We start from the raw sequence: 12,593 nt of genomic DNA on the forward strand, positions 1-12,593 counted from the left end.
GTTTCTGTCCTGTTTTCTCTTTTTTCCAGTTGCTGAACAACAAATTCTCTAAAAACTGCAGCTGTCTATGTTTGGGTTTGAGGCTGTATTATAATTTGAAAGACACAATGCTAATTTCCATGCTGGATTATTTATCAAGAGACTATAAAGCACACAAAAAGGTCTATATATAAGCTAATAGATTCTTAAAATCTTGTCATTGGATTAAAATAAAATTACAGAAATCTTAGCTGTTTAGGTTAAAATGTATGACAAATATACTGTATACTCAGTAACTTTTATTTCAAGATTCATAAATGGTGTAAACTACAATTTACATTAAAATATAGAAGGATGCAAATGTTAGCACATTAGTAAGAGATATAAAGTGAACATTTTAAGGTTTCTATGATTAATTTAAACATTTGTATTTTTCTTTAAACTTGCTTACTTCTATAACTTCTATATATTGTTCTTTAATAACTAATAACTATTCATAATTTATAATTTCTTAGATTTGCTTTTCAATTTGGATACTGACTAAAACTTGAATAAAAGGTGCTAAGTAGATATCTACCCAACTTATTCCAGGCAATAGAATATATTAGATTATTAAAAAATAGAATATTAACTTATTATTACTGCTTCGTTTTCATGTTGTAATTGGTTAAGCTATCAATAGACACAGTAATAAAATGTCCTATTATTCCAGCTCAGACAGCTTTTTCAGCTGTACTGCAAATCACAGGTTTATATCAATGCCCTCCTTCTATATTGTTGTCAGGGAACCACCAGCCACGCCTCCCTCCAAAGCTCTAACTCTCACTCAGCCTCTCCCTGCTCTAATCACCTACACCTGTTCCCCATTACCTTTCCCCTTTATAAGGTCTCGATTTCACGTTACTCACTGCCGTCTCGTTGCCATGAGAGATTTACCAGACTTTCTACCACTAGTATTCCCTGTACTTCCAGTACAGCTCCGTCCCGGGCACTGATGAGGCCGTCGCACTGTCGCCGGGCATCCACAAGGGCACCGCACCGAATCAGAGCGTGTTCCACAGTACCGTAGAGGGCGCCTCATAAACATAACTATAAGTTCAAATATTATGTGTAATTATTTATTATTTACTAATAAATAAAAAAAAGGACAAAGTACTGCAAAATTAGTTTACTAAAATATGTCAAAATGTTTTATAAAGGGTTACATATCCCAGTATGAAACACATTTCACCAAGTATAATTTTTGTACCTTTTTTAGTGCTTCACATAAAACATATATTACTCGTGCTTACTAAGCTGTGTCTATCTAAAAAAACATGCATATCGGAATGGTAGCAAATTCATAGGACCCTAGATAAATAAGAAATAATATGAGTCTGAATATTCAATGTGAAGAAAACAATAATGAATAGAAAATTCATAAAAAAAAATAATTTGGACGACCCGCATTACGGATTCCACCTGCAATACGGATTGTTGGTATAAAATAATAAGTACATTCAAGGAATATAAAGCTTTTTAAGATGATTTAAATAATTTCATTATATTTTTTATGGAAACAATACAATTGTTGTTATTATTGTATTAATTATTCTCCTTACTACTTTTTGACACATCAGCTTTGAAATATTTTTCTTAATTTGTCACAAATGTGCCATTTCCCCTTGTGACTGCATCATCATTTAAAATGGCTAGAAGTGTGCCTATTCCCACATAAGACTCATTATGAGAATGATTTTATCAACACTGTGGGCTAAAGCTTCCCCCTCATATCCCTAAGCGTGTCTACTCCCCTGTGTGTACCCAAAATATGCCTGTGGCTGGTGAAGTTCCGGATTAGACTGTGACTCTCCCTTCCTGAGCTTTCCCACACACTGACTATTCAAAGACACAATCAGAGACAATAGAAGTGTGTCTATTCACATGCTTATATCTGTAATAGAAAGGACCCTCAGGGGCTGTTTGTCATTTAGAGAAGTTACTCACACTGACGTGTGGAGAAAGACACTAATATATTTAAAAAGATACATATTTCATAGATTTTTCAAATTTTTGTTTAAATGTTAAACTGCAAGACAAATTTTTGTTCATTTTAACATTAGGTCCCATTTTGGGTCCATCATGCAGATCACTATGATTTTTCCAAAAAGGAATGGGGAAATGAATATCTTTGCATAAAGCAGTCCTTCTCAAGACATTTGCGTGTCTCAAAAAACATGGTTGCAATATGCCAATTACATGTGAGCACAGGTTAGACAAAGTTACCAGAGGCGTATTACAACAAAACTTGGTGGGCATCTTCCTGGTGTCGTTTTCCTTATGACCTTTAGTACCTCATTTGCTTGAACCCTGCTAATTGCTGCTTGCAGCTATATTTGATTTTGTTTTCTTTAACTGTCATTTATCATGATAAACTAGGGTGTCAGGTTTCAATCAACCCAGCCATTAACTAGCTAGCCAGTGCACTCTTAGTGCCGGTCCCAAGCCCGGATAAATGGGGAGGGTTGCGTTAGGAAGGGCATCCAGCGTAAAACATGCGCCAAATCATACCGGATCGGTTGAGGCCCGGGTTACCAACAACCGCCACAGGTATCGTTAGCCAACAGGGTACTGGTGGAAATTGGACTTTTGTTGGCCGAAGGAGGAGAAGGAGAGGATGAAGGCGTTTACCGAGACGGCAGGGAAAGGAGAAGTGTAGGAGAGTGGAGGTTGGGATGGGCACTTTAAATGTTGGTACTATGACTAGTAAAGGGAGAGAGGTAGATGGAGAGGTTTCAATCAAAAATTCATAAAAATGCTTTGGTAAAATTATGATAATGTAAAGAGATTTACCTTTACCTTTACCTCTTTATACACAGTGGTTAGATAGACATAAAATATTTATGAGTAACCTGCAGTTCATAGAATGCAATAGATATAAAACACATGACCAACAAAACTATAAGGCTAATAAGGCTATTATGCTAAAGTCTAATACCTACTGTACTATTTCCTAGGCATCTAATACACCTATCACATATTTGACCAAATTTAGACAGACTTATGACATTTTGATTAATTCGTGATAAAAGTATAGTATATGTCTAGTTCTTCAATAATATTAGCCATAATCATATATTTTGCTACAGATAAACCTAAATGTTGCTTTTATCTGGTAACACTGGCACCAAGGATTAAAGTGTTTTAATTTCTACCCCATTTTATTCTTCAGTTTACTCCTTTCCAATAAGTTAGAAATGTATTTGCTGCAATATTATAGAACATAAATGGTATTTTTGACACATGTGAAAGTATTAAGAAGTATTAAGAATAAAAGTATTAATAATTTTCACTGACACCTAGAGTTATATATAGTTTTCATATAACAAGTCTCAGAACAAAACATGAATTATGTTCAATTACACAGTTGAAAGATACTAACATATTGATGAATTTTTTTACATTACTAAAAAACCTTTTATGTAGTTTTCACTGAATGTTGTTTGATCATTTAAATATATATTACTATTCCTTTCAACAATAAATGTGTTTAATTATTTGGCTTGAAGGTTATATTCGGCTGACCATTATTTACCAAATCTTATCTTAAATGCAATATAATAAAGCTTTATATAGTTTTACCAAATGCATTGATCTGAACCGTGTTAAAAAAATTATACATGTAATATTGCATACAGTATATACGTTATTACTAAGTGAAGGTTATGTGGTGAGGACAGAGTAGTATGGAGACGGATGATCTGCTGTGGCAACCCCTAATGGGAGCAGCCAGAAGAACTTTCCCTTTCACTCTTGCAGATACCCTTCTATCACAAATCACTCCTGCCACTCTTCACCACCCACTCCACCCTGCCTGCACTCTTGAATCAATTAATCAATGAAGTACAAAAGCTTCAGAGATCTGAATGGACCCTTACTGATGACAAAACACACTGAGTCTGACATCACTTACCATCTGGAGGCAAGTTGTTGCTACAAAAACTTCTCATGGATCACTTAATATGCTGACTTGCTTGCACTTAATTTACATACCGTTATGGATAAATCACAAAAAAATGGACATGTCTTTTTGCAGTGCCAGTAACAACATTTTATCTTCTTCTTCTTCTTTTGGCTTCTCTCATTAGGGGTCGCCATGGCAGATCATCCATCTCCATAAGAGTTGTAAGGAGGGATTATGCTGCTCTGGGATATATTATAATGATTATAATTCTTATATTATATTTTCTTAATATGTATATTTTACACCATCTTAGATTTTTTTTAAATCGTATACTTTCTTCTTGTTTTATATTGTATTATATTTACTGAAATAAAAAGTCAGCTCCCGGCAGGTCTTTTTATTTATTTGTTTTGCAAATAAATGCAAAGCATGTCACCAAGAAAATCCCACCATACATACTTTTTTTAAAAGACGTCAATCTTAGTCCACTTAGACACAAACAGTCGGGAGACCATGTGTGAAATGTCAATCAGGGGACTATCTGTCAAAAAGCAAGGTGCAATAATGAAGTGTGATTCTGCCGTCCTGCACTTTCCCACACTTTTCCTATTGAAATGAAGTGTTGAACAATAGACGTGTGTCCATTTAGATGCTAATGACTCTGTTGGTTAGCAGATCCTGACAGGTTTCTTCACGAGTGTGCTGAAAATTCTTTACCAATCATAAAAGAAACAATGACGCTTAGGCAATATGGACCCAATACTTCCTGAATGTCCTCTATACCAAAAAGGACAACTGTTCATTTGAACAAATGTTGAAATGTGAAGAATGTTGGTGGCAAAAAAATCCTTTTAGAATTTACTATACTAAAAATGACAGATCATTTAAACTGTTTTTGAATGTGGTATTTGGTGGTTGATTTAATGCCTTATTAATAAAAGTATGATTTTTTTTTTAAGTATAGCACTAGCGAAGCATTTATATTAGATTACTAGAAACATTTATCAAACAATTTTTTTTAACTGCTGTTTCTTTTCACTGAGTACTTTAAAACAGTGCTCAAAATGAGTCAAGTCTTATGGGGGGGGGTCCCCAGTTCATATATATATATATATATATATATATATATATATATATATATATATATATATATATATATATATATATATATATATATATATATATATATATATGTAATTCATATATTTTTTACTAAAATAATCTTGGGGACCCCCCTAAGTCTATTTTTTACTTGTCACGGGGGTCCTGGATTCCCCCCAGCCCCCCCTCAATTCGAGCACTGCTTTAAAATAGGATCCATTTCAGGAAAGCAAGTGAGTAATTTAGACTTTTTTATTAGTTCAATATGAGGGATTTTCTCATAGTTGAACAGGTGATAACATATCACAACTTTCACTTGAGTTCTTCAAGACACATGGCACTCATAACAGAGCAGAGCTTAAAAAGCTCGTCTTTACAAAAGACACAGGAAACATTTCCGAAAGAAAAAATATCTGTTAAGTACAAACAGTAATAAACATAGAAATTACAATCAGGAAAAATGTGTCACGACAGATACCGTCATTGACAAAGTGTAGATTTCATATGCAATAGTACATACAATAGAATTATTACATAAAAGTCATTAAATAAGGTTAACAAAAGGTAATTTAACGATGTTATCATGATAAACTGACAGTAAAATTACATTTTATAAAAATCTAAGCTTAATAATTCTGTGTTAATCAGAATGTGATTACCTTCATAGAAGTATTATACGTTTTCATTTATTATATAAACATACAATGTATATAGTATCATATTTCCTAGTATTCAACACCATTTCATAGAAATGTCATTACGTCTGATCAAATATTATCAGAATTTTGTAAAATCAAAAGAGAATATAAATGTTAGTTCAATATAGAACAATGGTCAATTTTTTCCTAAAATGGAAATAAAAGATGTTGCATGAACTAAAAACTATTCATAAGTATAATTTGTAATAACAAACATGCATTGTAAGGATTCTACCAGATTTTCAGTAATAACCATTCTTGAAGTAGAAAGGTATAAATATATTGCCATAAGGCAATAATTACATGTTAAGTATTAACATTGTAATCCTGTTCACAAAAGTGAAAATAACTAAAAATGTCCACAGCTTTCTTTTCTTTAGCATGGATTCCAGAGGGAGCTCTTTACTGAACTCTTATTTTTGCTGATGATCTGCTGCTCTGTAGCGCTCAGCCTAAACTAAAGCACTTTCCCTCCAGTTCTCATCTGAAGATGGCTGCAGATTCTGGAAGTGGTTCAGCAGTTTTCTCTGCTTTTGTGTCTTCATATTCTGTTTGGACAGGAAATGGACAACCTCTGGAGAAGCCTTGTTTAGCAGCTGCTGAGCTGGAGGAGAATGCAGTCTGCTGCCTCTGCTGCGGTCTCAGGAAGCTGACTGTCATCTCCAGAATATCTGTTTTTTTCCAGGAGAAAGAGTCAGGCTGCTGGTTGAGGACCTTTGAAGCCAGGAGAGACTTTAGCTGCTCAATGCTGCTGTTGATGCGATCTCTGCACATCTACTCCACCATTGGCTTCCTCATCTGCAAATAACAAAGAAAACATTTAGTCGTCTTAAACTATAAAGAGTTATTGAGTAGAAAACAGGTAATTATAAGCACTAAATAGAAGCAGGGTCTTAATTTACCTTGTTGTTCAGAGGTAGGTGTTTGTTTAAGATGGTCATTACTGAAGTAATGGTTGGAGCAATGGCTGTGTCTCTGTGCTGTAGATCTCTCTGTGTAGAGTGAGTGTGATCTTTACTGGCTGCATCTCCTCTATTTATACTCCCAAATCTCCATATGAATGTGTGGGTCTTGGGTTTGTTGGAGTTTCTCACAGTTTGGAGCCAATGGGAGAGCTTGGACACACAATGAAGAATGTAGGGTTGCCACATGCTCAGTGGTCTTTTAGCAGAGGACAATGCTTGAATCTCATGGGAGCAGGTGGAGAGGTGGGGTGATGGAGTCACAGAATGCTGTATGAATCTGGTAAAAGTGGTGACCCTGTAAAGAGAGCAGATCTGCTGGCGGATGTTGGGATCAGTGTCACTGACAGAGCACATGCTCATCATCAACTGTGACATGTGTAGAACCTTATCTACTGAAATTCCAAAATTGTGCTATAGTATTTATTAGTATTGAAGTAATAAATATACTCAAGGATGTAGAAAGCAGGAACACGCGTCTCTTAATCCTTCGATAAACATTTGCAAGTCTTAGTTTAAGCCTGTGTACAGATGATCCATTATACTAATCAGTAAATAATATAAAAAACATTTACAAATACAAAACAGCAACTATATCAGTGATTTTCTTTAATTCTATGGAATTCTTTTAAAGTGTTATGAGTAAATATTTAGGGGTCATATTTATCATAATATCTTATGGATTCTTTTCACTTCGGAGTGCATCAATATATATCACTATTTAAACTAGCTATAAGTGTGCCTATTCCCACATGAGACTATGTATGATGTGCTGATTCAGATGACAGTACCATGATTATGCTAATAATGTCAACTGTGTGCTCCCCCTCATATCCATAAGTGTGCCTACACCCCTGTGTACCCAAAATACCCTGTGGCCGGTGGAGTTTAAGATAGACTGTGACTCTTCCTTCCTGAGCTTTCCCACACTCTGACTATTCAAAGATGGGATTCGAAACAATAGAAGTATGCCTATTCACATGCTAATGCTTCTTTAAGAAAAGATCCTCTGGGGGCTGTTTGTCACTTGAAGGAGTTACTCACACTGACCTGTAGAGTAAGACACTTTAATATCGCAGTATCCTAAAAGAATTAATGGTCTTACTTTAGAAATTATTGAAATACAAGATAGATTTTTTTGTAGAATCATGTTTTAAGGTGTGTTACATTTTTTGGTCCATTGTGCACTTGGAGGTTTATTTGTACAAGTAAGAAATTAGAAGATGACTAGTGCACCTTTTATATAAACCTGTGGTTTGAATTATAGCTGACACTACTGTAAAATCTGCTGTTATAGAAAATGTCAAACCATTGTGACAATTTAGAATCAGGACTTCAACACTGAATTAATCATTAAATGTTTTGGAAACTCGTGTACAAGATGAAATATGAGACACAGAGAGATGAAGAAGTTTGTGAATTGAGGTTTTGCACTCATGTTAAACAGAGACAGAATCCTGAATGAAAACAGTGGTTGAAAGGAGTTCATTATCAGTCACCTTCTTGAGTGAAAGATCCCTATTAGTCAGGGGTGGACAATTATTTTTTTTCCAAAAGGGCCACTTGAGAAATTGGAATGGTTTTAAAGGGCCATAATATATAAAATATATTCAATATATACTTATTGCTTATAATATACTTAAGTAGTTAAACCAAGTAAAGTTTATTTCTATAGCGCTTTTCACAATGGACATTGTCTCAAAATTTACCAGTTAAATTGAACGATGTGTGTTTATCCCTGATGAGCAGCTATGGTGACTGTGACAAGGAAAAACTCCCTTAGATGTTATGAGGAAGAAACCTTGAGAGAAACCAGACTCAAAAGGGGAACCCATCCTCATTTGGGTGACATCAAGAGTGTGATTATAGTCTTTAAACAATTCAGAACACAGGAGAGTGAGACCTAACATGAGCACTGGAATGTAAGATAATAAGTAATGTTCTTTCTACAGTCTTATACAGTCATTTCAGATTATGGAACCAGGAGCTACTGAGCAACTCAAAAAATAACTCAATATTTGTGATTATCATAGATCCAACACCAGTTTCTTCATGCCACTTAAAGAGGTCCAATGTCAAAACTCCACATGAAGTGGGATCCAAATGATACTGGTATGTCTCTAGATGGTTTGGGATGTTTGCGGGGTCGGCATCTAATTGTTTAAAGGTCCATAATCTTCATGAGGTGGGAAGTCCCAATATATATGATATCTCATTATAAGAAACAGTAAATGAAGCATTACAGTGAGAAAATGTGGAAGATAGAATTATATATATAACAATTTTAACTTTTGCAATGTTTAAAGAAAATTGCATCATAATTTAACATGTAATAGCAGCATCACCATCTTAACTTTTATTAACTAGTTTTCAAAGATCATATTCATTTATGAAAAAATGGTTTACCCCAGTTCTTTTAGTGTTTAGTGAGAGACATCTAGCCTGTTTTGAGAATGAACAAGTGCACTGAAGTCAGGTTGAATATCTGAGTTAGATATGCGAAGCACAGCACACAGATGATCATCACTGAGAGAAGATCTGTATCTGGATTTGGATCTGGATATCTTAACATTCTGCCTCAATTTTCTTTTTTAACGTTTACATATTTGATGGCTAAGAGCTAATTTCTTGGAAGCTGTCCAACACATTCACACGATCGTAATAAAGAAAAAATAGTGGCCTTCAAAATAAACAACATATAATTGTATTTTGCGCACCTATTACAAATGAATGGGCGTCACTTTTACACCTTTACTAGGAACTCATGTGGGCCGGTCAAGGGTAGTCAGGAGGCCAGATGTTGCCCGCTGGCAGTAAAATGCCCAGGTCTGCTATTGGATGAAAAGTGCTGTCTAAACATTTGCTTGTTAAAATGTAGGTATATGCTTCAGCTTATACATTATTTTGTTGTCATCAGTGAGGGACCAGTTTTAATTAAGAATTCATGAGTTCAAAGAGGTTTAGTATGAATTGGACATCATGTATATTAGTGAACATTGTAATAGCATTAAAAAAGATGTAACTAAGATTGTGTATAAGATAGAAATTCAGATTATAAAGGATTTTATGGATTTTTTTGTGAAATCTAAAGTGTTTCAAATAATACCTGCAACATGCAGTGTTTGAGTTATTACTAAGTTTGGGGTATCAGGCATTAAACCAGCAGTTCAAATGGAACAGATGTGTCTTATGTCATGTCTTTGTAAGTCAGTGTGAGTTCAGGGCTCGTCTGAGTTTCCCACACTATGTCCTCTATGCTGAGATCAGTGGACCACAAAAGCTACAGAGACCTGAATGGACCCTTAGTGATGACTAAACACATTGAGTCTGACGTCACTCACCATCTGGAGGCAAGTCTGAACGTGACTACAAAATTCAAATAGTATTCTAACCTGCTAGTAATTAATTTAGATACCTTTCTTGAAAAAAAAAAAAATATATATATATTGCGCAGGTGATCATGTGAGTAATGTGATTTATTCCGAAAAAATATGTGAAGGTACATTTCAGCATACATGCCATCATAGAAAAATACATTTCCTACCATGAATGCTTTATTAAGAACACTTATTTTAGTCCACTTTAGACACAAACAGTCAGAAAACCATCTTTAAAATGTCTACAAAATGTCAGCTGACTCTCTTTCAAAAATGCATGGTGCAATAAAGAAGTGTGATTCAGCTCTCCTGCACTTTCCCACACTTTTCCCATTTAAATGAAGCGCTCGACAATAGAAGTGTGTCCATTTAGGTGCTAATGACTCTGTTCATAAGCAGATTCTGACAGGATACTTCAGTTTAAGCTGAAAAGTCTTTACTATGCATGAAGATTAGGCGATGTGTACTCAATACTTCTAGAAATTCCTGAACTTTCTCTATAATGAGCAGGAAAACTGTTAATTTCAGACAAACATACTATGTTTTTGTAAATATTTGACAGAATTTTGTATGACCTTGGATTGTCATGTTGAATTAAAATCCCACAAATACAATTACATGTTTTGCCTGTATTTTTTTATTAACCCTAAAATGTTAAACATTCTAATTCACAATGTTAATGTAAACAAATAACTGAAGTTAATATTCTGTGTTAATTTCTAATTAATGAAATACTTTATAAATTTGCTGTTTAGAAAAGTATGGAAGTAACAAATCATTCATATTTATGAATTATAATTATTGTATATTGCATATATTAAAGAAATATAATGCTGTACAAATTCATTCAATACTTTGGTCCCAAAGCATGATAAAATATCAAAAAAGACAAAAGGTTAGAATTATTTCAACTTAATTTTTTTTATTCGTTGTACATGTACAACTGGTTAAGTTAAGAAAACAGGTGATAACATATCACAACTTTCACTTCAAGTGTTCTTCAAGACACATGGCACTCTTAAAGAGAAGAGTTTTAACAGCTCGTCTTTACAAAAGACACAGGAAAACATTCAACAGTTAAAAATTGTATGAAGGTATTTCTTAACAGTGATTAATCAGAAAAATCAATGAAACACAATGTGTCAGATATTGGCATTGACAAAGTTTCATACATAACAGTACCACACAATAGGTACAAATTTAACCAAAAACAAAAATTAAATACAAAAGTATTGTGGTAAAATGACACTAAAATTACATTTCATAGAAATGAAAAAAAGCTTGAATATAATCATCGTTATAGAAGTAATTGAATGCTTAGATGCATTCAGAATGACTATATAAATCTAAATATTTTATAATAATATCAAATGTAATCAGAATGTACATAGTACACATACTAGTGATTTTTAAAATGTGATCAATAATAAACAGATACATGTCCAACATAGAACAAGAAAACACAATATTTTTTCCTAAATTGGAAATTAACTTAATAGGCCTCTTTAAAAATTTAAACAATTTATAGATTATATTAATGTCTAACATAGACATGCATTGTCAAGCCTGAATCCTTTGCTACTGGATTCTACCAGCATCTTAATAAAGAAATAATTATCCCATGAGAAAGAACCTACTGCCAGAAGGCAATAATAATTTAGTTTAAACAAACTTTGTTAAAATTCTGCTCATGCAGAAGAAAACTTGAATGTCCACAACAACCTGTGTTTCCAGCTTTCATTTTCATTCGCGATCATCTCTTTACCAGGGCCTCCAGAGGGAGCTCTTCACTAAAGCCTTCTCTTTGATGATCTTCCCCTCTGTAAAGCTCAGCTGTGCCAGTATACTTTCCTTCCTGTTCTCATTTAAGGATGGCTGCAGATTCTGGAAGTGGTTCAGCAGTTTTCTTAGATTTTGTGTCTTCACCTCTTCTTTGGACAGAAAATGAACAATCTCATGGACACATCTGGAGAAGCCTTGACTGGTAGCAGCTAAGCTGGAGGACAATGCAGGCTGCTGCTGTTGTCTTAGGAAGCTGACAGTCATCTCCAGGATATCTGCTTTCTCCAGCTTGGAGTCAGGCTGCTGGTTGAGGAACTCTGGAGCCAGGAGAGACTTCAGCTGCTCAATGCTGCTGTTGATACGATCTCTACGCATCTTCTCCACCCTCGGCTTTCTCAGCTGCAAATAACAAAAAGAGAACATTTAGTCATCTTGAACTATAAAGAGTTATTCAGTAGTAGGCAGGTAATTACAAACAATGAAATGAAGCAGGATCTTAATTTACCTTGTGCAGAGGATGGTGTTCATTTGAGATGATCATTGCTGAAATTATGGTTGGAGCCATGGCTGTGTCTCTGTTCTGTTGATCTCTCTGTGTAGAGTGAGTGTGATCTGAACTGGCTGCATCTCCTCTATTTATACTCCCAAATCTCCATATGAATGTGTGGGTCTTGGGCTTGTTGGTGTTTCTCACAGTTTGGAGCCAATGAGAGAGCAGGGACAAACAATGTGGCATGCAGGGCTGCCACAT

At 34.6% G+C, this 12,593-nt stretch overlaps 1 protein-coding gene and 1 pseudogene across 2 annotated transcripts; both read right to left on the reverse strand.

The window, feature by feature from the left end:
• Nucleotides 1–5,955: 5,955 nt before the first annotated feature.
• Nucleotides 5,956–6,872, reverse strand: LOC310722829 (transcription factor HES-5-like; annotated as a pseudogene). The gene is made up of 2 exons (XR_014538332.1): nt 6,624–6,872; nt 5,956–6,519 (listed from the first exon to the last, which is right to left on the reverse strand). The product of XR_014538332.1 is annotated as a transcription factor HES-5-like (transcript).
• A 2,882-nt stretch (nt 6,873–9,754) lies between these two features.
• LOC310722440 (transcription factor HES-5-like) lies at nt 9,755–12,593 on the reverse strand (the record flags this gene model as incomplete). Its single annotated transcript, XM_083534884.1, has 2 exons — nt 9,755–12,241; nt 12,348–12,593. 2 exons carry the CDS (start codon nt 12,591–12,593, stop codon nt 11,822–11,824), a joined length of 666 nt encoding a protein of 221 aa, XP_083391010.1. The 3' UTR covers nt 9,755–11,821.

Source organism: Silurus aristotelis (assembly GCF_946808225.1).
Source record: "Silurus aristotelis genome assembly, chromosome: 29".
Taxonomy (NCBI): Eukaryota; Metazoa; Chordata; class Actinopteri; order Siluriformes; family Siluridae; genus Silurus; species Silurus aristotelis.